The sequence below is a fragment of the Heptranchias perlo genome, chromosome 17 (assembly GCF_035084215.1).
Source record: "Heptranchias perlo isolate sHepPer1 chromosome 17, sHepPer1.hap1, whole genome shotgun sequence".
Taxonomy (NCBI): Eukaryota; Metazoa; Chordata; class Chondrichthyes; order Hexanchiformes; family Hexanchidae; genus Heptranchias; species Heptranchias perlo.
Window position 1 is genome coordinate 6,968,518 of NC_090341.1, and position 24,358 is coordinate 6,992,875.

A 24,358-nucleotide genomic window follows, 5' to 3' on the forward strand; every position below is an offset into this window, starting at 1 on the left:
AATGTCTGCTTTCCATTGGGAGTCCGTCATGGTAGGGGAGGGAAATACTCTGCTGTTGCAGAAGCCTTGGAAGCAAGAAGCCATACTGCAAATAATCGTTATGAGGAGGGGGCAGGTGGCAAGTGCACAGCAAATAAAAGAAATGTCAGAATGCCACCTGATGGCCTTTACCAGGCATTTTGACTTTTTTTTATTAATTCATGGGATGTGGGCATCGCTGGCGAGGCCGTCATTTATTGCCCATCCCTAATTGCCCTTGAGAAGGTGGTGGTGAGCCGCCGCCTTGAACCGCTGCAGTCCGTGTGGTGAAGGTTCTCCCACAGTGCTGTTAGGAAGGGAGTTCCAGGATTTTGACCCAGCGACGATGAAGGAACGGCGATATATTTCCAAGTCGGGATGGTGTGTGACTTGGAGGGGAACGTGCAGGTGGTGTTGTTCCCATGTACCTGCTGCTGTTGTCCTTCTAGGTGGTATGGGTCGCGGGTTTGGGAGGTGCTGTTGAAGAAGCCTTGGCGAGTTGCTGCAGTGCATCCTGTGGATGGTATACACTGCAGCCACTGTGCGCCAGTGGTGAAGGGAGTGAATGTTTCGGTGGCGGATGGGGTGCCAATCAAGCGGGCTGCTTTGTCCTGGATGGTGTCGAGCTTCTTGAGTGTTGTTGGAGCTGCACTCATCCAGGCAAGTGGAGAGTATTCCATCACACTCCTGACTTGTGCCTTGTAGATGGTGGAAAGGCTTTGGAGAGTCAGGAGGTGAGTCACTCGGCGCAGAATACCCAACCTCTGACCTGATCAGTGACTGCACCAACAGAGCAACATTTGCTGGCCAGGCTCAGCATGCATCGGTCCTAATACTTGGCTCCTGAGGGTCAGTCAAGGCAATATTGGACGCTTCAAGTTTAGGCACGATACACACTGACGGGAGTCTTCAAGGCTGAGCTTGAAATGCATTGAGTGCGATGGTAGGCTTTTCAAGGCCAGGCAGATCACTCACAGATTTAGACTCAGGCATAGCAATGACTGCAGTGTTTGATTTCCATGCACACCCCCAATAATGGAACTGAGCGCTGACAATAGGCAAGCTGCCCTGGGATAACCACACTCTGGATATCTCTCCCCCCAAAAAGCTGTTGAGACTAGGGGTCAACTGAAAATTTCAAAACTGAGATGGACTGATTTTTGTTGGGTAAGAGTATTAAGGGTTACGGAACCAAGGCGGGTAAATGGAGTTAGGATACAGATCAGCCATGATCTATTTGAATGGTGGAACAGGCTCGAGGGACTGCATGGCCTCCTCTTGTCCCTATGTTCTCCATGCACTTTGGATTTAGTCTTCAGGCGGTCTTCTAAACTAGATCCAGCCTTTCGACCAAGTGAGATGGTGACTAGCAGAATTATCTGAGTGGCTTCTCGAGGAAAGGAGATCTTCGCCCGTGGCATTCGGGCTGAAATTAACCTTGGGTCTTCATAGTTCAAACAGTGTCATTACTATGTCCACCAATAACGATGATGGCAAGCACTGGAAAGGCCCACTCACAGTCAATGCCTGAAAGTGGGGATTGATATCAATTCTTATATTCCCAGTGTCCTCTGGTACTGCGCCACCTGTAAGCAATATGAGCTTTATTCTAGTCCCAATTTCCTCCCCTTCTCTTCAGGGTTATAGTTCCACAGGTGACGGCAGCTTTTCAGCAACTCACTCTATGGTCGGGAACTAGAAAGTTCAACAGAGGGAACATCACGGCTAAGTCCAGGCAACTGCACCCAATAGCAATTGGAAGGGGGGAGGCGGTTCGAGAATCCTCTCTTTTGACCTTGGCCTGGGTGCACTGAGGCCAACGCAGGACAGATCTAAGATTAAACTTGGGATCGCTCTGGTCCGTACTCCAACCTGCACTGTATTTACCATCTGAACCATGAAAATAGTGCTGAGCAGCACGAGCTTAATACACGTTACTGCTGCAGTTTATCCATGAGCACAGCTTTACAAGTTAGTCAACAATCATTTCCACAAGTGTTAGTAAGTTGCCCAGTTATTTTTCCCCTCGCACTGCATATGACATCTCAAGGCAATGAAAAACACACAGATTTTGTGCACACACAGACAGACCACATACACATTCCCACTTAATAATGAACAGACAATCAGCAACACAGCCAGTGATGCCCACTGAATACAGGTTACGCTGTGCAATGCAATCTCCATTCAGAACATGTATTGTCCGAAGGAACTGGCAGCTTGTCATCCCATACGGGATGACAAGCTGCCAGTTCCTTCGGACAATACATGTTCTGAATGGAGATTGCATTGCACAGCATAACCTGTATTCAGCAGGCATGACTAGCCTGAAAACCAAAGGTTAGCTTCCAGTTAGGAAGGACTAGATCTCAAACTGCACTGAGCTAGAAACATGGATGCTGAAGGTTTACCTCATTACAATTTTGTCTAATATAAATTACATGCAGGGACATTAATTTAAATAATGAGTTCCTGAAAAATATCCCCCAAATTCTAAATCAGGTTCAAATCATTAGAAATTTTAAATCATTATGTTGATTGTTCTTGAACATCAGATGCAGTCAATTATATTGTGGCTAAGAATCATTGGTTTTATACCAATTACAGGTGTTGTCAAACATGCTATAACTTGGCTGTTTGTGAATCAACGTGATACAGTGAAGTATAAAGCTTTGTTCCAGATCAATGCAATTCTGTGCAGCGCAGCATCTTGTTCTAGATCAATGTGATATAATGCAGCATGAGAAACTGCTGTAGTCCCATCTGATTCTTTGTGGTGTAGCATCCTGTTCCAGAACAATGTGATGTATCTCGTGTAACATACTGCTCTCGGTCACTGACCACATACTGTTCTAGATCAACGTGACACCAAGCAGTATTACTCTTTCAATCAAATGTGACACTGTACAGTGTAACATATTGAGTTCTAGATTAATGTGAAACCATGAAGTGGTACTATCCTGTTGTAGATTACTGTGCCGTATAACACAATGGGTTCTAGATTAATGTGATACTGTACAGTGGTATTATCCGGTTCTAGATCTTGATAATGTGCAGTATCAAATCATGGTCTGGATCAATGTGACATTTAGCAGTGTGAAATCCTATTCTAGATCAAGAAATACAAAAATAGCATTTGTCAAAGGGACAAAATGAATACAGGTGAGCTTCAAATTTTTCTAGAACTGTCTCTTGCATTATTGTATCACTAACAATATATTTAAAAGTTTGAGCGCCAAATGAATTAAGATATTGAACCAAAAAAGTATCACAGAAAAAGTCATGGAATAACCACTCTGTCCTCACTATGTCAAGAGGAAAAATAATCTCCATAAGTTTAAAGGGTTGTGTTTTAACGCAACAACAACAAGTTACATTTATATAGACCCTTTAACATAGTAAAACGTCCCAAGGCACTTCACAGGAGCGATTATCAAACAATGTCTGACACCAAGCCACAAAAGGAGATATTAGGGCAGGCTTAGTCAAAGAGGTAGATTTTAAGGAGCGTCTTAAAGGAGGAGAGGTAGAGATGCGGAGGGGTTTAGGGAGGGATTTCCAGAGTTTAGGGCTTCGCTGTACAGGTTTCACTGCACTATCTATTAGTTATATTAGAGAGCACTGGGTAAAAAGGAATTGGATTACTGACAGTTAAAGACTTGGGGACACAGAACTCTGTACTTACATGCTCTACAATCACTGGGTCCTGCATTAAACCAATAACAGATAGTTTATTGACAACTGGTGAGGTTTTATTCATTTTGAAATCTGGTCTCCTTTCTCAAGACACGGTGGGTTGGGGAGGCTTTGAATTTCTTCATGTCTTTTTTTAAGCAATTCTTCTTAAAAATTCTTGGTAAATTTTATGCGCTCCTCAAGGTGAGAGATATCAGCTATTGTTAGCCAGAGTCAGTATTGAATCTTGCAGATCCAGTGCACCAAGGGCCAAATACAGAGCAGGGCTCCCTCTATTCTGCTCAACGAGGTGTTAAACCACCACCTCCATAGAGTGGGGCATTTACTTACATTATTTTAAACTGGGGCCGTGTTTTGCCTCAAAATTCTTCTGATGTTGGTATGTATTGGAAGCCAGGGCCTATTAGCTCTTCTTGAGTCAGCATCTGACCATGTTAGGATTGGTTAAAGTAACCAGTCTCTCTTGCCATCTTACCGGTGTTCCTGAAGGCCCTTGTGGTCCTGGTATTGCAGCAGTTGCGTCACGTCCTTTGCAAAATACGACCTGTAATTTACTATGCTGTTCAGTTCTTTTTTCTCAGGATATGGGCGTCGTTGGCAAGGTTGGCATTTATTGCCCATCCCTGGTTGCCCTTCTATAACTGAGAGGCTTGCTAGGCTATTTCAGAGGGCAGTTAAGAATCAACCATGTTAGTGTGGGACATGGAATCAGGCCCACACCAGGTAAGGACAGCAGGTTTCCTTCCCTAAAAGGACATTGGTGAGCCAGCTGGGTTTTTATGACAAGCCGACCAGCCTCATGGTCACTTTTACTAATGCACACTTGTTATTTCCAATTCAAATTCTCAAACTACCATGGTGGGATTTAAACTCACGTTCTCTGGATTATTCGTCCAGGCCTCTGGATCACTAAACCAGTAACATAACCACTACACTACTGTACCCCCAGCTGATAGCGAACACCAAGACACATACATCCTCAAATCAATACAGAACAGAGAAGGACAGTCCTAATTTGCAGTGGAAACTTTCAGGCATCCCGTAAAGCAGAGAAAACTCTGTTTAGCTATTCAAAAAAACAGGCGATGTCACACAGTTTACAAGTGGGACTTGTAGAAAATGGATAAATCAATGGACTGGATCGTCTTGCCCCCTTTTTTGAGAATTGGTTTTGGGATGAGGGTAGCAGTGGGCGTATAATAAGAGGGAAGAAATGGGCCAATGTGTCCATAATTTAAAGGTGTGGGAGTATGTTCTCTTGTTGATTCAGAGAGTAAGTGCATTGCTTGGTGTGGTAGAAGCCATACAGATCAGAAGGACTCAGGTCTGTGCTAAGTTAGCTGATCTCAGCTGGGACAGCAGGAAAGCCATTACGATTGGCCTCAGGTCAGCCAGGATTGCTGCCCCTGCTTGCTATCCAGTTCTTTGTCACGCTGCAGTGAGCAAGCACTGAGCAGAGGCCAGCTGTCCCCTACAGTGAGGGAAGCAAAAAAAAATAGGAGACGCAGTCATCAATTCACCACCATCTTCGCAGCATAAAAAGATCAGTAGAACCAAAAGGAGAAGAAAAAAGGGGGAGGAAAATTAGATTAACCACAAAAAAACCCGATAATGATGATGTCTTCGGAATTAAAGTATTGCCTGTTTTAATAATAGAATGGGAAAAGCTTAAATTTCGAGGCGCACTCTGCTGAATGCCTGATCCAAGCCTCGTTAAATGGAGAGGCGATAGGCTGGAGCTGCGAAATTCCCCAGCAACGGGAAGAGAGAGGTCACACCTGGGCAGCATATTTGCACCTCCTGGCAACCAACTCCATGGGGTACAGGCGGTGGCCTTGCAGCACTGTCCCCAAGTCCCCTGGCCGTCGACTACTGGCACTCAACCAGGAGGATGGAGAAAAAATAGGAGATAAAATACAAAAAGCGGACAAGGGAAATCTGACCCGACATACCCCCATAAAATAAAGTGTTAAAATATTAAGCCAAGGCTTTACAAGCTGAGAACCTTATAACGAAGAGGTGTAAGCAGGAGCTCTTCTACGTAACGGTTTAAGAAGGACCGTGTATTTCCCTTAGCCCCTGTGTGTTAACCATATAAAATATTGCTTACCTGCCCAGGGGGCCCAGGAAGACCGATTACACCTGGAAGTCCTGGTGGGCCAATGAGGCCTGGCAACCCAAGGTCTCCACGTTCACCTTTAACGCCATCTCGACCCTGGTTGAATCACCACATAAACGATGAGAATTTTTTATTGCAAAGAGGTTTACCTGTGCCTTTTCTTTCAGAAATCTTCACCACATCACTCCCACCAATTCACCATGACCACGATACTTTTAAGGCATACTTTCAAAACCCATGCTGGAGCCAGCAGGTGGCAGGTTTGACTCCACGCTCAGTGCTCAATTAGCAGCTCTCAGTCGAGGGGGGCAACGGGTGTAACGTAAACAATTTGACTCAGTTGGCCCTGTGGCTTAAGAGGAGAAAAGTCATCCGGGATTCCCGCTCCCGGTTGCAATCCAGTGGTCCTCGCAGGAAAGTGCACACAGGTGGGGATCAAATGGCAAGGGGGTCAGTTTTGCCTGTAATGCCTTGAGCAGTCAAACGGACGCCAACGCTCACTGTCCAGGCTCGTGCATGAAGAACGACCATTTGGGTGAGGTACCCACACCTGTGGAACCGTACCCCAACAGGAGTCAGCACCTTCAGGAGAATCACAGGCACAAAAGGAAGCCACTGGGCCGGTTGCAGTGGTAAGTTCCATCAGAGATGTCCAATCTGATCCCATTTCCCCAGACCCTTTAAGATTTGTTTCTTCCTCAGGTGTTCATCTAACTCCTTCTTACACCTTGCGACTGACTCGGTTTCCCACAGAAAATGGAGAAAATTGAAGAAAAATAAAAACAATCGAAACAAGCCATTCTGGAGAACAGCCTTGCGTAAATAGCAGCATGGCATCCACCATGTTCCACATCACTGCGAATGGCCCTCATCCAGGTACAGGAATTCATGGCTTGCAAGCCGGAAATCTCCAACCATGAAGGCACCAATAAATAAAACTAAGGCCAAAATTTTAAGTTAAAAAAAAATCAGAATTTAGAATTCTTTTGTGTGTAAAAATCAGCCAACAGATCTCTGAAGAAAAAAAGCGAGCAAACACTATTCCATTATAAACATCCTTGAAACATATTTAAAGCTGTCACCTTGCAAGCAGTTTGAATTTATAAGACCTGCGTGGTTTATTTTTAGGTCAATCAAATTTTCCATTTACCTGCAACCTCTGGAGGGTGTTTTCATTTGTATTCATCAAGGTGCGGAATATCAGGAGAGTACTCCCTAGGTCAGTTATTGCTGAGGCGGGTAGATGGAGTTAAGATACAGACCAGCCGTGATCTAATTGAATGGCGGAACAGGCTCGAGGGGCCGAATGGCCTGCTCCTGTTCCTATCTTCCTGGGTGCTAAAACAGTCCCAAGCTCATTCCATGAAGGACCCCTCTCATCCAGCTTAGAAAAGAAGCTTTGGCCTGTCCATCTTGGCCGAATTTGAACCCAGACCATCAAAGGACCGCAGAATGGCTGTGTTATTTTTACGTGCAAGCATTCTACAACTTGATTCTGTGGGCGCCTCAGAGGAGGAATTGTGATTTTGACACAACGGAGAGACTGGTGTTTGATGGCAGCCATGGCTGCTGGGCTAGAGGGGGAGAGGCTAGGACAAAAGCAAGAATGTCCAGCTACACAACAACATCAACAACTACTACTACTACTACTTGCATTTATATAGCGCTTTGAACATAGTAAAACATCCCAAGGCGCTTCACAGGAGCGATTATCAAACAAAATTTGACACCGAGCTACATAAGGAGATATTAGGACAGGTGACCAAAAGCTTGATCAAAGAGGTGGGTTTTAAGAAGCGTCTTAAAGGAGGAGAGAGAGGCGGAGAGGTTTAGGGAGGGAATTCCAGAGCTTACGGTCTAGGCAGCTGAAGGCACGGCCGCCAATGGTGGAGCGATGAAAATCGGGAATGAGCAAAAGGCAGGAGTTGGAGGAGCTCAGAGATCTCAGAGGGTTGTAGGGCTGGAAGAGGTTACAGAGATAGGGAGGGGGCGAGGCCATGGAGGGATTTGAAAACAAGGATTAGAATTTTAAAATCAAGGCGTTGATTGACCGGGAGCCAACGTGGGTCAGCGAGCACAGGGGGTGATGGGTGAACGGGACTTGGTGCGAGTTAGGATACGGACAGCAGAGTGACCCATCAGGTGCAAATTCAAAATGGTTGACAAGAAGCAATGGACGCCATGTCAAATTTGTTTTATTTTCCTTACGGGAAAAAAAGGCCAAGTTTTAATATTGCTAAAAAAAAATTCTCATAGAGAGGAGGTAGGAAGTGTATGGCCTTAAAGCTATCACCATCGCCCCCTCCCTCCCCACACTCTATGCCATGCTCCCCTGCAGCTAAGAGGGCTGCTCAGCAACAGGCTTCTGCCAAAGCTACACAGAGGAGGCCGCAAAGAGGCACCTTTAGAAAGGGCACAGAAAACAGGCAGCGAGACTGACCCCACAGGCAACAGAAATGAGCTGCACTGAAAGATTATGGAAATTCAAGCCTTAGAGTCTGGAAAGAAAACAGTTACTGTAGAACCTCACCGATTATATAAAAATATTAAACAATAAGATGAGAATTTTTTTTATGCACTGAGTTGTTCTGATCTGGAATGCGTTGCCTGAAAGGGCGGTGGAAGCAGATTCAATAGTAACTTTCAAAAGGGAAGTGGTTGAATAATTGAAGGGGAAATGGGCTATGGGGAAAGAGTGGGGGGGAGTGGGACTAATTGAATAGCTCTTTCAAAGAGCCGGCACAGGCACGGTGGGCTGAATGGCCTCCTTCCGTGCTGACTGATTCTATATAGATGAGTGAATGCTAGTCGTTGCTTCAAAGTGGGCCAAGAAAGTAGGAGCAGTGACAACAAATGGAAATTAGTGAGCAAATAAATTTAGAACAGGCAATCAGCAAAAAAACTTCAAAGATCAAAGAATGGTAAACGTTGGAATGATCTGTGAAGCAATGTAACGGATGCAAAAATATCGGTGTTATTCAAAATGCAATTGGATGCCATGATGGGAGAGTCATTGCTGGTGACAAAGGGTGGTCTTTTCATACCCTTGATTCCTCTTACATTCCTATCGAACCCTTGACAATTGAGTGGCATGAAAGAAATCCCTCCTTAACCATGGCACAGCCACTGGCACATTCTGTGCCACCCCTGAATACAAGGCATTGTGCGAGTAAACATTGGTATTTTCAGACGGTTTAATCAAGTCTGCCCCTCGCAACCAAAGCCATGAAGAGCAGTTCAAAGTCCCGTGACATGTACGTACATCTCTTGCATTGTTTCCAGGGTCTCCTTTTTCACCCTAAAACATTAACAGAAGACACGGATTTTAGTAAGTAAAAGAGCAACTGACCAGACTCGCAGGAGGATAATTAATTGTAGCTGCCCACCGTCCAAATTCTATTGCTTGCAATAACAGCGGAATCTTAATTATCTACACGCCATAATTACCCGCCATGGATTTTTTTTTTTTGCAGGATGTCCTTCTCACTGCACAGCTCCTTTTGTTATTTGTGTTGGACTTATCTTCCATCGCGCATCTAGGTCACTGCCGTAGCAGTTAAGGTCAAAATTATGGGGAACTCTCAATTCTCCATCAGTTTCCATTCGCAACTAGGATGCATTCCAATATGGCCGATAATGGTGGTTCCACTCTATTGCACTAGGGACAACCTTCCAACTGCGTGGTGCATTCTAAAAGACAACTTGAACCAAGGCAACCGCAACGAGAATGGTGCTGACCAGGGGAGGGGAGGTGGTTAAAATGGTGGCCGGGCGGTCCCTGCAGCCTTCCTGCCCCTGCGATGTCAACTCCCGGGTTTTCGGGAGCGTGGAGGTCACCCAGCCGCAGGCAGGCGGGGGCCTTGTAAATATTGAGATGTCGGGGGTGTAATTCGGGCCCCTGACACCATTTTAACTCTCAAAAGGGAAGTGGTCGAATAATTGAAGGGGAAATGGGCTATGGAGAAAGAGCGGGGGGGGGGGGGGAGTGAGACTAATTGAATAGCTCTTTCAAATCACACATAAGTTAGCGGAGAGCAGGATCAGGCCAGAGGAGGCCCAGGTAAGTTTTAATTTGTTTTAAGAGTTTTTGTAAGGTTCCTCATGGTCGACCTCCTGGCCCGACAAGGAAACATTGGGCCTTCTCCGCGCCGAGCTCCACCTTCTCCAGCCGCCATCATCCCGGACCCCTAACCCCACCCCCCAACTCCTCACTTACTTTACCCTGCTACCTAGCAGGGGCCTACACCCGCGCGATTTCCTGCACCTGCCCGCTGGCCTCTACGTCATCCCCGCCGGATTCAGGTGGATCACCGGGACCTTCGCCCCCGCACCTGCGATTCCCGTCCCGGGGTTTAAAATCGGGGCTGAGCATTTCTTTGTTCACGCTTACCTTCTTTCCGTCTTCTCCAGGAGTCCCACCTTCTCCCTGAGGGACAAGCAGAAGGTCAAACCGTTAATAGGGTCCCGTAAGCTGGGATATCAGTGCACCTCAAATCGTGGATTCTCATCAATTCCGCACCCTCGATGCTCCCAGCGGGGCGCAGCGCTCACGGGGAGTACCTCGCGGGATAACGTGGGAATTCAGCCGTGATTTTCTGTCCATACATTTGGCTGTGCACCAGCAATTTCCCACAAAGCTTTCCCTGGGAGGGCAACATCAGGTCTCTTCTGAACAAAACTGGACAGGGAGCACGATAAAGGTTGGGGAAGGGATCATGAAGAAAGACTTGTATTTATGTAGCGCCTTTCATGACCTCGGGACGTCCCAAAGCGCCTTACAGCCAATGAAATACTTTTGAAGTGTAGTCACTGTTGCAATGTAGCGAAATGTGGGAGCCAATTTGCGCACAGCAAGATCCCACAAACAGCAAAATGGTAATGACCGGATAATCTGTTTTAGGTGTTGGTTGAGGGATTGGCCAGGACACCAGGGATAACTCCCCTGCTCTTCTTCGAAATAGTGCCATTGGATCTTTTACGTCCACCTGAGAGGGCGGATGGGGCCTCGGTTTAACGTCTCATCCCTCAGTGCTGCGCTGGGAGTGTCAGCCTGGATTATGTGCTCAAGTCTCTGGAGGAGGGCTCGAAACCATGACCTTCAGACTCAGAGGAGAGTGTTCTACCAACTAAGCCAAGACTAACACCGATCCAAATTCACTGAGAATCCTAATAATGGATGTCAGCACATCACGATTCTGTTCTGAACTTTCACAGGGTGAAATCTTGCATAAGATGTTGCCCCATTGCAATTTCCTCTATTACTTGTATTTCTGCTTTTCTTCTCAGTGAATAAATCAACGTCATCAGCAGAAATTTCCTGGGGGATTTTTCGCATTGGCCGGCGTAACTTTGACGGAACAGCAGCAGAAAACCTGATCACGCAGCTTACCCGGGGGTGTTCCACCGAAGTTACGGTGGCCAATTGGGGAAAATCACCGAGGAAATTCCCGGTGCATGTTCCTAAGAGCATAAGAAATAGGAGCAGGAGTAGGCCATACGGCCCCTCGAGCCTGCTCCACCATTCAATAAGATCATGGCTGATCTTCGACCTCAACTCCACTTTCCCGCCCGGGATAACTCTCCTGCTCCTCCGTTTCTTTTGCTACATGTAACCTTACTTGTCTTCCACGATCCCCTGCCCCGGGGTATAACTGCACCATACGTGTAAGCCCAAGATTTGGGAACTCCTTATCTGCCAATTTCCGTAATATATCGGGGGGGGGGGGGGAGCGGGAGTCCTTTCGATCATGGCGCATGATGGGGGCTCCACTTTAAATGAAATGAAAAAAAAACAACTGGTGTCTGGCATAAATTATTCAAATTCCTGGTAAATGTCCACTCTCATAATGTGTGGCAGCCATGTTAAAGACGTTCATTGATTTAAATCATCTCTTTCAACAATGACAGAAGGGAGGTGGGAAGTAAGGAAGAAGTCATGATTTTTTTAAAACGTTTTTGTGAGGCAATGAATTCCAGACACTGAAAAAGTGCCGTAAAATTTACCTTCTTTTCAAATCCAGAGTCAAGGTTCACCTTTGACCCTCCCTCCTATTTTTGCGTATTTCCCCAGACGTGTTTTTTTTTTACTTCATTACATTGCACTATTTGAAAGGTTCATTGCCAATTTCTTGCCATCCTTACGTTGTCAGGAGAGAAGCACCCGAGTCTAGAGTCCGAAACTACAAGCACTGTTCTCCCTGTGTTTCCTTGCGGTCTGTTATTGGGCCCGTATTAGGCTTCTTGTAGGCCTGAAAGGGATGGAGGCCTCGTTTTGTGCCACTTCCGACAGAAACCCCCTCAGGACCCGTAAAGACCAAGGTCCTGGATCCCATCACACAGGCACAGAGTTTGTTTCCTTTACAGTGTCGGATTCTGGTGTCAGGGGACCTTTCTTGCCCCTCTTTCGCACCCGAGAAATGGGAGGAACGAGGCCCAATTCCACCCCTTTTTTTAAATCCGAGACTTTTTGGCAGCTTAAATTTCTAATGGCATCTTCTAAACAAAGGTAAAAAAAAAATTTGTAACTTGCAGATGGAGTTAAGATCCAGATCAGCCATGATTTAATTGAATGCCGGAACAGGCTCGAGGGGCTGAATGGCCTACTCCTGTTCCCATGTAGGCAAGATACCATGGCAAAAGTATTGCCTTTCCCATATACTTACATTCTTTCCATTAAGTCCTGGCTTCCCATCATCTCCTGCTTTGCCCTGAGGGAAGTGAAAAATAGATATTAGTACAATAACAATAAAAATACATATGTATATGACTCCTTTTTTTAATGGATTTTCCTTTTCTTCTTTCCCAAAAGGGACCGATTCTGGCTGTGGTGTAGCCTCACGGACAGTATTAGTCCTCCTGTGCCTCACCTAAATGGACATTCTTCATGCTTGAGTCTAGACGGTAAATGCTGGTGGGATATTCTACTGTGGGTGCCATCACAGCCAAGCCCGATCCTGTCCTCACCCTGTGTCCACAAGTAGGCCATTTCCAGCAGAGGTCACTGCTCAGCGAACAGGAGTGGGAACCCTGGATAATACAACAGGAGTGGGAATCCTGGATAATACAACAGGAGTGGGAATCCTGGATAATACAACAGGAGTGGGAATCCTGGATAAAACAACAGGAGTGGGAACCCTGGATAATACAACAGGAGTGGGAACCCTGGATAATACAAAGGAGTGGGAATCCTGGATAATACAAAGGAGTGGGAATCCTGGATAATACAAAGGAGTGGGAACCCTGGATAATACAACAGGAGTGGGAACCCTGGATAATACAAAGGAGTGGGAATCCTGGATAATACAACAGGAGTGGGAACCCTGGATAATACAACAGGAGTAGGAACCCTGGATAATACAAAGGAGTGGGAATCCTGGATAATACAACAGGAGTAGGAACCCTGGATAATACAAAGGAGTGGGAACCCTGGATAATACAACAGGAGTGGGAACCCTGGATAATACAAAGGAATGGGAATCCTGGATAATACAACAGGAGTAGGAACCCTGGATAACAGAACAGGAGTGGGAACCCTGGATAATACAACAGGAGTGGGAACCCTGGATAATACAACATGAGTGGGAACCCTGGATAATACAACATGAGTGGGAACCCTGGATAATACAACAGGAGTGGGAACCCTGGCTGATACAACAGGAGTGGGAACCCTGGATAATACAACAGGAGTGGGAACCCTGGATAATACAACAGGAGTGGGAACCCTGGATAATACAACAGGAGTAGGAACCCTGGATAACAGAACAGGAGTGGGAACCCTGGATAATACAACAGGAGTGGGAACCCTGGATAATACAACATGAGTGGGAACCCTGGATAATACAACATGAGTGGGAACCCTGGATAATACAACAGGAGTGGGAACCCTGGCTGATACAACAGGAGTGGGAACCCTGGATAATACAACATGAGTGGGAACCCTGGATAATACAACAGGAGTGGGAACCCTGGATAATACAAAGGATTGGGAACCCTGGCTGATACAACAGGAGTGGGAACCCTGGCTGATATCTCCCCTCCCAAGGTGGCTTTCAACTATTAAGCATTCTTACCGGGTTCGATCATGTTGCTTTAGAGAATTCAGACCAATGACATTCATCAAAAGGCCGACAAAGCCACGTAAATCCTGCCTGCCACCTTGTCAGCCCCTACCCACCAAATGTTAACTACATTCTGTAAACTAACCTACGTCACTTGTGTACGGGACAGCTCCAAACCAATGCGGGACCCTCTGCAACTCATCCCTGACCCTCCGTTAGCTGTTGTAATACATTCAGGTTCATTGTTCACTTGTACTCGTCTTTAACCAGCCCCTCAGTCTGACTTGGCGCAGATGAACAGTAATGAGCTGAGCACGTCTGGTCATTTGGAGATGGAGAAGCAGGTAACCGCCATGCTCTGACATCATGGCGTACAACACAATGGGGGGGGGGGGAGGTGAAATTGTTTTTGGGCGACAGCACAAAACAGGCGATAGGGAATCGGCCGCCCATTTTACACTCCACTGACTTTGATGGAAAAGGTCAGGCGGAGTGTAAAACGGGCGGCCTGTTCACTATCACCCAGTTTGTGTTATCGCCCAAAACCAATATCACTCCCATTGTCTCTTTTCTCCCCCCCACAAAACGTAGGGGATATTTTGCGGCCTAGCTTGTTTGCGCATTTTCTTCCCTGATCACACGCCATTCACAGGCTTCTTCGACAGCACCTCCCAAACCCGCGACCTCTACCACCTAGAAGGACAAGGGCAGCAGGCACATGGGAACAACACCATCTGCACGTTCCCCTCCAAGTCACACACCATCCCGACTTGGGAATATATCGCCGTTCCTTCATTGTCGCTGGGTCAAAATCCTGGAACTCCCCTCCTAACAGCACCGTGGGAGAACCTTCACCACACGGACTGCAGCGGTTCAAGGTGGCTCACCACCACCTTCTCAAGGGCAATTAGGGATGGGCAATAAATGCTGGCCTCGCCAGCGACGCCCACATCCCATGAACGAATTTTTAAAAATTCCAGGCCATTCCTGTGCCCGCCTCGAGCCAGCAGATGCTTCGAGAGTTGCTCAGGACTGATTCGCACCACTACACTTTCCCACCGCCTCTCCTTGCGGGTAAGAAGCTCCCAAGTTCCGACCACAGTCGAGGAGCTCTCTCCGTGGGACAGCACTCCGGCGATCCCACATTCCGCCAGTTTTACCGCGGCTTCCGGTTGGCCGATTGGAAGGCATGCGGGGAGTCACAGCTGCATTGACCTCATTTTTCTTCTGCTTCACATTTAAACTTCAAAACAAAAAATTCAGAAATGCAGAACTTACTGGGTGCCCTGACAGGCCCTGAGGACCTGGTACTCCCGCTGCTCCTTGCTCTCCCCTCAGGCCCGGCAGACCCTGTGACACAAAAACAAAGTTTGAAAAAAATAAAGCAACAAGCCCACCTCGTTTTAATTCCTAATCGCTGAACGATTCCAGCTTCCAAATCGATTCATTTTTATTTATTTTACCCACTGGATATGATATTTTTTCGATCAAACGTTGTAACACATTGACCTCTTTATTTGGTCAATTCGAACCATTGGACAAAAGCCTTTAGCAGCTTCCTTATGTGTCTCCATTATATTAGCTGTGTTTATGATCCCAGCATCTTTCAATACCAATTTTATTTGTGTAGACTCCCATATCTGTCTTGCCAAATAATTGTTTACGTAGCAATTCACTACTACAACAACAGTTTGCATTTATATAGCGCCTTTAACATAGGAAAACGCACCATAGGCGCTTCACAGGAATGTAATCAGACAAAAATTGACACCGAGCCAAAGAAGGAGACATTAGGACAGGTGACCAAAGACTTGGTCAAAGAGGTAGGTTTTAAGCAGTGTCTTAAAGGGGGAGAGAGAGGCGGAGAGGTTTAGGGAGGGAATTCCAGATTTAGGACCTAGACGGCTGAAGGCACGGCCGCCAATGGTGGGGCGAAGGGAGTTGGGGATGCGCAAGAGACCAGAGTTGGAGGAATGCAGAATTCTTGGAGTGTTGTAGAGCTGGAGGAGGCTTCAGAGATAGGGAGGGACAAGGTGATTGGAAGGATTTGAAGTATGAAGGAAAGGCCTCAATTTATATTGTCAATGTATGGATCACTTACATCTCTGCCAGGTTCCCCTTGTTTCCCTTGGTCACCCTGAAAAGAAAGTGAAATGGAGACATGAAAATCAATGAAGCCACTGGACAGATGCAACTAAATGCCTCCCTGTAGTGCACAGCTTTGCGTTAATCTGAAATCGCCTCTTATAGTAGCACAACTGTGAGATAGTCCAGCACACCAATGGCTCTGTGCCATGTCAACCAGGAAGGTTCCAGGTTCCACTCCCAATCCAACTGAAGCAGAGCTGGGGGAACCACAAAGAGCCTCCCTGTTCCGGAGAGGGGGGAGGGAATCAGCCAGGGTTCCTGCTCGCGATTGCTATGGAGTTGCACCGGGTTTAACTCAAGGCTGAAATCGAGGATTGAGGGGGAGTCGGGGGGGGGAGTGGGGGTTGGAGCAAAGAGGGCGGAGAATCGTCCGGCCCTCTGTAGATTTTAACTCCTCGGGCCCCGACACCAACTCCCGCCTTTCAGAATCACGTCAACACCGGCGGGCGAGAGTGACAATTCGCAGTGGGCGGGGGGGCTGGCCAACACCGGGGATCCACAGGAATGGCCCACGGAAAGTTAAGTGTGGAAGGGGTTTGTGATTGGGGAGTGGGGGCGGGGGTTGGGGGGTGGGGCCCAAGGAATCCTTGTGGGGTCAGGATGAGCATTCCTGCTTCTCCCGGACCAGAGGCAACCTGTTAAAAGTAACAAAATAAACTTACCTGGGCCTCCTGTGGCCAGGCTGTTGCCAGTGGGTCCGCGACTGTACGGCCCTTAATCGGCCTGTAGTTAAATTGGCGTGTGCGTCCCGATGACATCATCGGGACACAATTTCGCCATTTAATTTCTCGGGCCTGTTTTCAGGTAAGTTAAGATGGCGGGGGGAGGGTGCGGGAACGCTGCTCAAACCTCCACTGCCATCTTAACCCCCCTCTACCCGCCAGGGAAGGGGGGGTGGGGTGGTTAAAATACTCCCCGTGACTTCAGCGGGAGTTTTTTTTTTATTCGTTCATGGGATGTGGGCGTCGCTGGCGAGGCCGGCATTTATTGCCCATCCCTAATTGCCCTTGAGAAGGTGGTGGTGAGCCACCTTCTTGAACCGCTGCAGTCCGTGTGGTGAAGGTTCTCCCACAGTGCTGTTAGGAAGGGAGTTCCAGGATTTTGACCCAGCGACGATGAAGGAAGGGCCGATATATTTCCAAGTCGGGATGGCGTGTGACTTGGAGGGGAACGTGCAGGTGGTGTTGTTCCCATGTGCCTGCTGCTCTTGTCTTTCTAGGTGGTAGAGTGCACACATGGAGTGTTAGGTGAGAGCAGCGCTGGGCACTGGCTGTGGTGGCCTCCCCGGTCAGGTACCCGCTGTCTAGTCTCACACAAGCAGGGTAATATGCCAAAGAGCAGTTGGTAACCAAGGAAACTGTACTTACAGCACGAGGCTGTTTCTCGTCAAAATTGCCGGACTCGTGTCCTTGGGAAAAGAGAGACTCCCAACTCATGGGCCTACCTTTTTGAGTTGCTCAGCTGTCAGTCAGTCCAGCCCAATACTTTAACCACTGGCTCTGTTATCACATCTGCTCACCTGTTTCTTTAGAGTCATAGAGTCATACAGCACGGATAGAGGCCCTTCGGCCCATCGTGTCCGCGCCGGCCATCAGCCCTGTCTACTCTAATCCCATATTCCAGCATTTGGTCCGTAGCCTTGTATGCTATGGCATTTCAAGTGCTCATCCAAATGCTTCTTGAATGTTGTGAGGGTTCCTGCCTCCACAACCCTCTCAGGCAGTGAGTTCCAGACTCCAACCACCCTCTGGGTGAAAAAGTTCTTTCTCAAATCCCCTCTAAACCTCCCGCCTTTTACCTTGAATCTATGCCCCCTTGTTATAGAACCCTCAACGAAGGGAAAAAGCTCCTTAGTATCCATTACTCCCAGCAGACTCTGCCACCAGCAGTAGACCCTATCGGCCATCCACTGGGTGACTGCTTCACATTAATCCAGAGCCAGGCCTAATACTCACCCTCAGCCCAGGAGGCCCTGGTGGACCATTCTTCCCATCTACTCCATTCCTGCCATCCAGTCCCGGTGTTCCTCTGTCGCCCTGTGTTAAGAAAGCAGAGACATGGGTTCAAATTGTGCTGCTTTACATACTTTTAAAAGCAAATGACATCTGAGAAAAAAAATTATAGCGAAATATCTCATTATGACAGGAGTCAAAATAGAGTAATTTTTATATCTCTCATGTATGGGGGAGGGGTGGGGGCTAAAGATTGGACTGCACATTTCCTGATGCCTTACTGCATGAAGGTACCTCCCTGTAGAGTGTTTATCTCTGCAGAACAACAACAACTTGCATTTATATAGCGCCTTTAACGTAGTAAAACATCCCAGAAGGCCTTAGGTTCGAACCCTGTCCTGCGTTGAGTTAGCTGACCTCCAGCGACAGTTCAGACACTACTAATGACTTCTGCACCCCTGAGTCGAGGGGAGGGGAGGGGGGAGGGGGGAGGGGGGGGGGGGGTAAGAAAAATTGATCTGGGTCCCTATCCCCAATCGCCATCCAAACTGGAAAGTGATGCGTCTTGGGTTGGGTGAAGGCCAGATTCGCTTCCGTTGTGATATCGTCCACGGCCAAATAGTCTACAGACACTCACAGCCGAGGCTCAGCTACAAAGGAGAGGAGGTAACAAACAGCAGCAGGCATCTACGGAATTAGTCGACGGCTTCGGAAAAAGGAGGGGAGAAAATTGAGAAAACAAACTGAAGAAATGGTCGAATATATTTTTAGTAAAATAGTCTCTCTCACTTGCATAATTTATTGAGGTGCAAGAACCAAATTCTGTCCAGCTTAAAAACATCAGTTCGATGCACCCAGTGACATCACTTACAGGGAGTGGCCATTCATTTTAAAATGCTGCTCAATTACTTCTCGTCAAGGGCTCCAATTCCAACCATTGTCTTGCTTGGAAGGCCACGTCCAGGGATGCTGCAATAAGTCTGCACTTATGATTCCCCACACAGTGAGCTCTTGATTTCAACATGTCTGTGTGGACAGTTGCCAAGTGGACGCTTAGCAATTCCTCACAGGAAGAGATAAAGGGACACCACATGAAAAGTAGTTCTATCAGGGCCTTTCACTTGATGCAAAGAACCTGAGATAACACAGGAATCACTAGACGATAAATGACCGAGGTCCATCTCGTTCGCCTTCTACCATCCTGGCAATCGCAGGATACAACGATAATGGAGCTTGTTGACAAATCAATCTCTATAATAGACCCAAACATGATACGAGGAAAACCCCAGCAGCGGGGAGCTTCGTTTAGCATTCCCATGCCTTCTTTTGTTGAAAAGCAAGAAGAGAAGAGAGAACCACACTGGAGCCCAGCTCAATCAACGTCCCAAAGCAGGCAGACCATAAATGAATCCTAGAGGTACTTGGAGCAGCAAGTCTGTTGAAGGCCACGTGATGGGGAAGTGGGCCAGAAATGTCCTCATGATGCACTATGAGTTCTGCTGCTGTAAAGTTTTCTGTCCATACCCTTGGTATAAAAGCAGTGGCTTCATCCGTACAGTTGAAACGGCACTTACCTCATTTCAAGGGAGGGGAGGAGAAGATTCTTTTGTTGTTCATGGACACATCTCATGGGCTTCATCCCACTGGGAATCTGGATCAGAGACGGACACAGGATCCGGTGGAATGAAGGACATCAGAGTGCGTCTTCCTCGTCATGCTGCTCAGCATCCCACAGCGCTGTTTTATCAGTGATTGGATCCCTTCCCTCTTCTCACAAAGCCTCTCATCTGTTTCGCCCTATCCCTTGACCAGGTCAGCACGAGGCCTGACATACAAGTACAGACATAGTTCGAGTTCCTGGTGATCAGTACAAACTTTTGTGGAGAAATGAAGTTGTTGAGAGGAAATGGAAAGTTGCACTGGGATTACAGCTAAACGCTTGACAAAGGATCCAGTTGCTTCAAACTTAGAAATTCCAAATGTTCAATCTTGATTCTATGCCCCTCTGAAAAAACAATTTATCCACTTTTTTTCCTTTCTATTTTCTATTTGATGAATGTTTGTGTCATCAAGGTGAAGGATGCTAACATTGGGGAATGGAAACACCTTCCCAGTCCAGGCAGACATGGTCAGCTTCAGGAGATACCAGGTCAAGCATAATGTAAGCCAGATGAAGAGTAAAGCCCCTTATACTCTGCCTTAACACAGCCTCAAAATAGCCCTCCCTCCTCCTCCTCATCACTACATCAGTTTCTCACTTCCATTTCCCACACCAGTCATTCTTGGTGACTTGTTTTGGGTGAGATTGTTAAACTTGTGCCAATTTGTGCAGCCCTCTGTTTGTACTGATCACCAGGAAATCAGCCAAGACAGCCCCAAAGTCCTTTCATGGCTTGCAATAGGTAGAGAGAGGACTTTAATCCCAACAGCATGGGTTGGATTTGCACCCAGCTCCCGGAGGTGAAAGTGCAGAGCCTATCCCATTCAGCATCCAGATCTCCCTCCCTTTAGATGATACCCATTGCCCATAGATTAGCAATTAAGTCGCAGTTGATCATTGGCAGCATTCCCAGTGGTTCTCTATTGGTAGCTATTACAACCTAGCAAAATCACAATTTATACACAAGTATGATGCTAAATCTGGTTCTAACAGTTTATACAATGGATTACCTTTTCTCCTGGGAATCCTCTTGGACCTTGATCTCCCTGTAGAAAAGTGAAAAAAAAATTAAAACAATGCTTAACCAACGTAATGATCATTATTGAACCTTAAATCCATGAGAAGTCCTAAGGATCCCCTTTCCCCATCCTGGGCTCCGAGAAATGATTCCAGGGTTTTCAAATTCCTCTTCCTCATTCTTCCACCTATTGTTTCATTTTAATCAGAATCCGTCTTCTTCCTCTCTCCCCCCACTCACTAACAATGGGTGGCCCCCTTTCTACTATTTCCTCTACACTCTTTTCATGAAATGCAACAGTCTATTGCTGGGTATATATGGGTACGATAGCAACTCACGAAGACCGGTCCGAAATCTCCGCTGGTGCAGCGGTGCATTCTCGGTGTACGTCCGCCAGGAGTGTAGCGGAGGGGGCAGAAAAATCGACCAGGACCCGGATATCAAGTGCCAGTTGCCATCAGGGCCTGTTTGGGGTCGAACCTCCATCCACCCTAAACATGGCCCATGGCATCAGAGGGGGTCGGACAAGAGCTGGGACTAGTGGCCAGAGGGAAGGAAATCATCAAATACCTTTTCATGCAGACATCATCCTTTAATAATTAACTACCAAGTGTCGATGCTACTAGTACTTTAATTCTCGCACTCATTGCCCAAAAAGCCTTCTGCTCTAATGAGTGCCCTTACATTCAGATGCATCTTCTAATACAGAACTGAGGACAATAGATGAGGGGTGCACACTATAAAAACACACAGTGAGGAACGTACCTGTGGCCCTGGGGGACCTCGCTGACCTTCCAAACCCTGTCACGATAAGAAGAAGGGAAAAAAATTAATGCAAAGTCACATTGTAAAATGGATTTCTTTCTCTGTTGTGCCTGGGCGTGTCCATCAAGCAGCCTTGAGAGGGAGAAAGCACTTCTTATACACAAGAACTGGGTTCTCCTCTTTGATCTCCCAACTCAGCTTCACCTGGTTTGACAATGGATGGCAGTACAGTAGAAATCTCCTCAAGGGAACATCTCAATGGTCATCCATGTCCTCTTTATCCAACTTTTCCCATTATGCAAACCTCAAAAAAACAGGTTTCTGCTGGTTGGAACAACATGTCCCCTATGTGCCCAAAAATGAATGTTATTAACTCATCTCTACCAGAAGGTTGCTCTACAATGACAAAAGTGGGCAAACTCAATTGAACTTTATCTACAGACCTTGGAGTTGAGTGTACTGAAGAGCAATAATGTGGAGATGCCGGTGATGGACTGGGGTTGACAAATGTAAACAATCTTACAACACCAAGTTATAGTCCAACAATTTTATTTGAAAATCACAAGCTTTCGGAGGCTTCCTCCTTCGTCAGGTGAATGTGGGAATCCTTGAACGTTTCGCATTTATATTCAGAGAACAATACCTGGTGATTACAGATAATCTTTCCAACTGCCCGTTGTCAAGGCAATCACAGTGTTCAGACAGAGAGGTGTTACCTACAGGACCACCGAATATACAAACGGCCAGAATACAAAACAGAGAGAGAGAGAGAGAAACATCCGAAAGGAAGAGAAAGACTGAAAATGACCCGTTGAATTAAAAACAGATAACTTTATTTCGCTGGTTTACGTGTAGTGTGACATGAACCCAAGATCCCGGTTGAGGCCGTCCTCATGGGTGCGGAACTTGGCTATCAATTTCTGCTCGACGATTTTGCGTTGTCATGTGTCTCGAAGGCCGCCTTGGAGTACGCTTACCCGAAGATCGGTGGCTGAATGTCCTTGACTGCTGAAGTGTTCCTCGACTGGGAGGGAACCCTCCTGTCTGGCGATTGTTGAGCGGTGTCCGTTCATCCGTTGTCGCAGTGTCTGCATGGTCTCGCCAATGTACCATGTTCCGGGGCATCCTTTCCTGCAACGTATGAGGTAGACAACGTTGGCCGAGTCACAGGAGTATGAACCATGTACCTGGTGGGTGGTGTCCTCTCGTGTGATGGTGGTATCCGTGTCGATGATCTGGCATGTCTTGCAGAGGTTGCCGTGGCAGGGTTGTGTGATATCGTGGACGCTGTTCTCCTGAAGGCTGGGTAATTTGCTGCGAACGATGGTCTGTTTGAGGTTGGGTGGCTGTTTAAAGGCGAGTAGTGGAGGTGTGGGGATGGCCTTAGCGAGGTGTTCGTCGTCATCGATGACATGTTGAAGGCTGCAGAGAACATGGCGTAGTTTCACCGCTCCGGGGAAGTACTGGACGCCAGATCATCGACACGGATACCACCATCACAGGAGAGGACACCACCCACCAGGTACATGGTTCATACTCCTGTGACTCGGCCAACGTTGTCTACCTCATACGTCGCAGGAAAGGATGCCCCGGAGCATGGTACATTGGCGAGACCATGCAGACACTGCGACAACGGATGAACGGACACCGCGCAACAATCGCCAGACAGGAGGGTTCCCTCCCAGTCGGGGAACACTTCAGCAGTCAAGGACATTCAGCCACCGATCTTCGGGTAAGCGTACCCCAAGGTGGCCTTCGAGACACACGACAACGCAAAATCGTCGAGCAGAAATTGATAGCCAAGTTCCGCACCCATGAGGACGGCCTCAACCGGGATCTTGGGTTCATGTCGCGCTACACGTAACCCCACCAGCGAATAAAAGTTATCTGTTTTTAATTCAACGGGTCATTTTCAGTCTTTCTCTTCCTTTCGGATGTTTCTCTCTCTCTCTCTCTGTTTTGTGTTCTGGCCGTTTGTGTATTCGGTGGTCCTGTAGGTAACACCTCTCTGTCTGAACACTTTGATTGCCTTGACAACGGGCAGTTGGAATGATTATCTGTAATCACCAGGTATTGTTCTCCGAATATAAATGTGAAAGATTCAAGGATTTCCTGACATTCACCTGACGAAGGAGGAAGCCTCCGAAAGCTTGTGATTTTCAAATAAAATTGTTGGACTATAACTTGGTGTTGTAAGATTGTTTACATTTGAAGAGCAATAAGTAGGGTTAATATCAAACTCACGCTTAGTGGTGAGAAACCTACAGAGTTCTTTACCCCGTCAACTATATGTAAACAAAGTTCTGATTATTGCTACTGTACGTTCAGAATAAATGAGCGTTTTAAACTTACTCGATCACCTGCTAGGCCCGGGATCCCATGCTCTCCCCTTAGGCCTCTCAACCCAGGTTCACCAGGCTTGCCAGGGTCACCCTAGAAAACAAAACCAAATAACTGTTGAGAGAGCTTCGCGATTTTGGGTGGTATCACTAAATATCTCAATCTAGAGCTTCTGCTCGTCCCCGCCAGTAATATCAGTGCAATCTGGGCGGAATCGACCGAACCAGCGCAAAAGATCAGGGGAATTTTAAACGTAAGTGCGCTACGCCCAAAATCACTTACGTTGGTGTTTTCCGCCATCTTTTACACTGGTTTAAGATTCAATTCAGCCCGGATCAGGCTCCGCCCACAAAACTGGCCACGCCCCCAGGTCGACATTGCAAGTTTCCGCCGACTGCTCGGGAAGGCTCTTCAAATTGCACTGATAGCAACGTTTTTACAGTTTCTTCATATCGAAAAATATTTAATTTACTAAGAAACTGACTAGTGTACAACAATGAAACTAGTAAATGGTTCAATATCGTTTTTTAAAGTCACTTTCAGTGATTTTAAAGCAGGTTACTCTCAGGTGGAGGACTGGACACC

General features: G+C 47.0%; 1 protein-coding gene across 1 annotated transcript in view; it reads right to left on the reverse strand.

Annotated features, from left to right (window-relative positions):
• LOC137334354 (collagen alpha-1(VII) chain-like) overlaps window positions 1–24,358 on the reverse strand; it is a 299,572-nt gene that overhangs the window by 101,747 nt on the left and 173,467 nt on the right. Inside the window, exons 63-72 of the mRNA XM_067999062.1 lie at window positions 23,786–23,866; window positions 21,434–21,469; window positions 20,661–20,696; window positions 17,994–18,074; window positions 15,992–16,027; window positions 15,169–15,240; window positions 12,496–12,540; window positions 10,224–10,259; window positions 9,096–9,131; window positions 5,825–5,929 (exon numbers count right to left, since the gene is read on the reverse strand). Coding sequence (XP_067855163.1) covers window positions 5,825–5,929; window positions 9,096–9,131; window positions 10,224–10,259; window positions 12,496–12,540; window positions 15,169–15,240; window positions 15,992–16,027; window positions 17,994–18,074; window positions 20,661–20,696; window positions 21,434–21,469; window positions 23,786–23,866 — 564 coding nt within the window. The remainder of the gene's footprint in view (window positions 1–5,824; window positions 5,930–9,095; window positions 9,132–10,223; window positions 10,260–12,495; window positions 12,541–15,168; window positions 15,241–15,991; window positions 16,028–17,993; window positions 18,075–20,660; window positions 20,697–21,433; window positions 21,470–23,785; window positions 23,867–24,358) is intronic.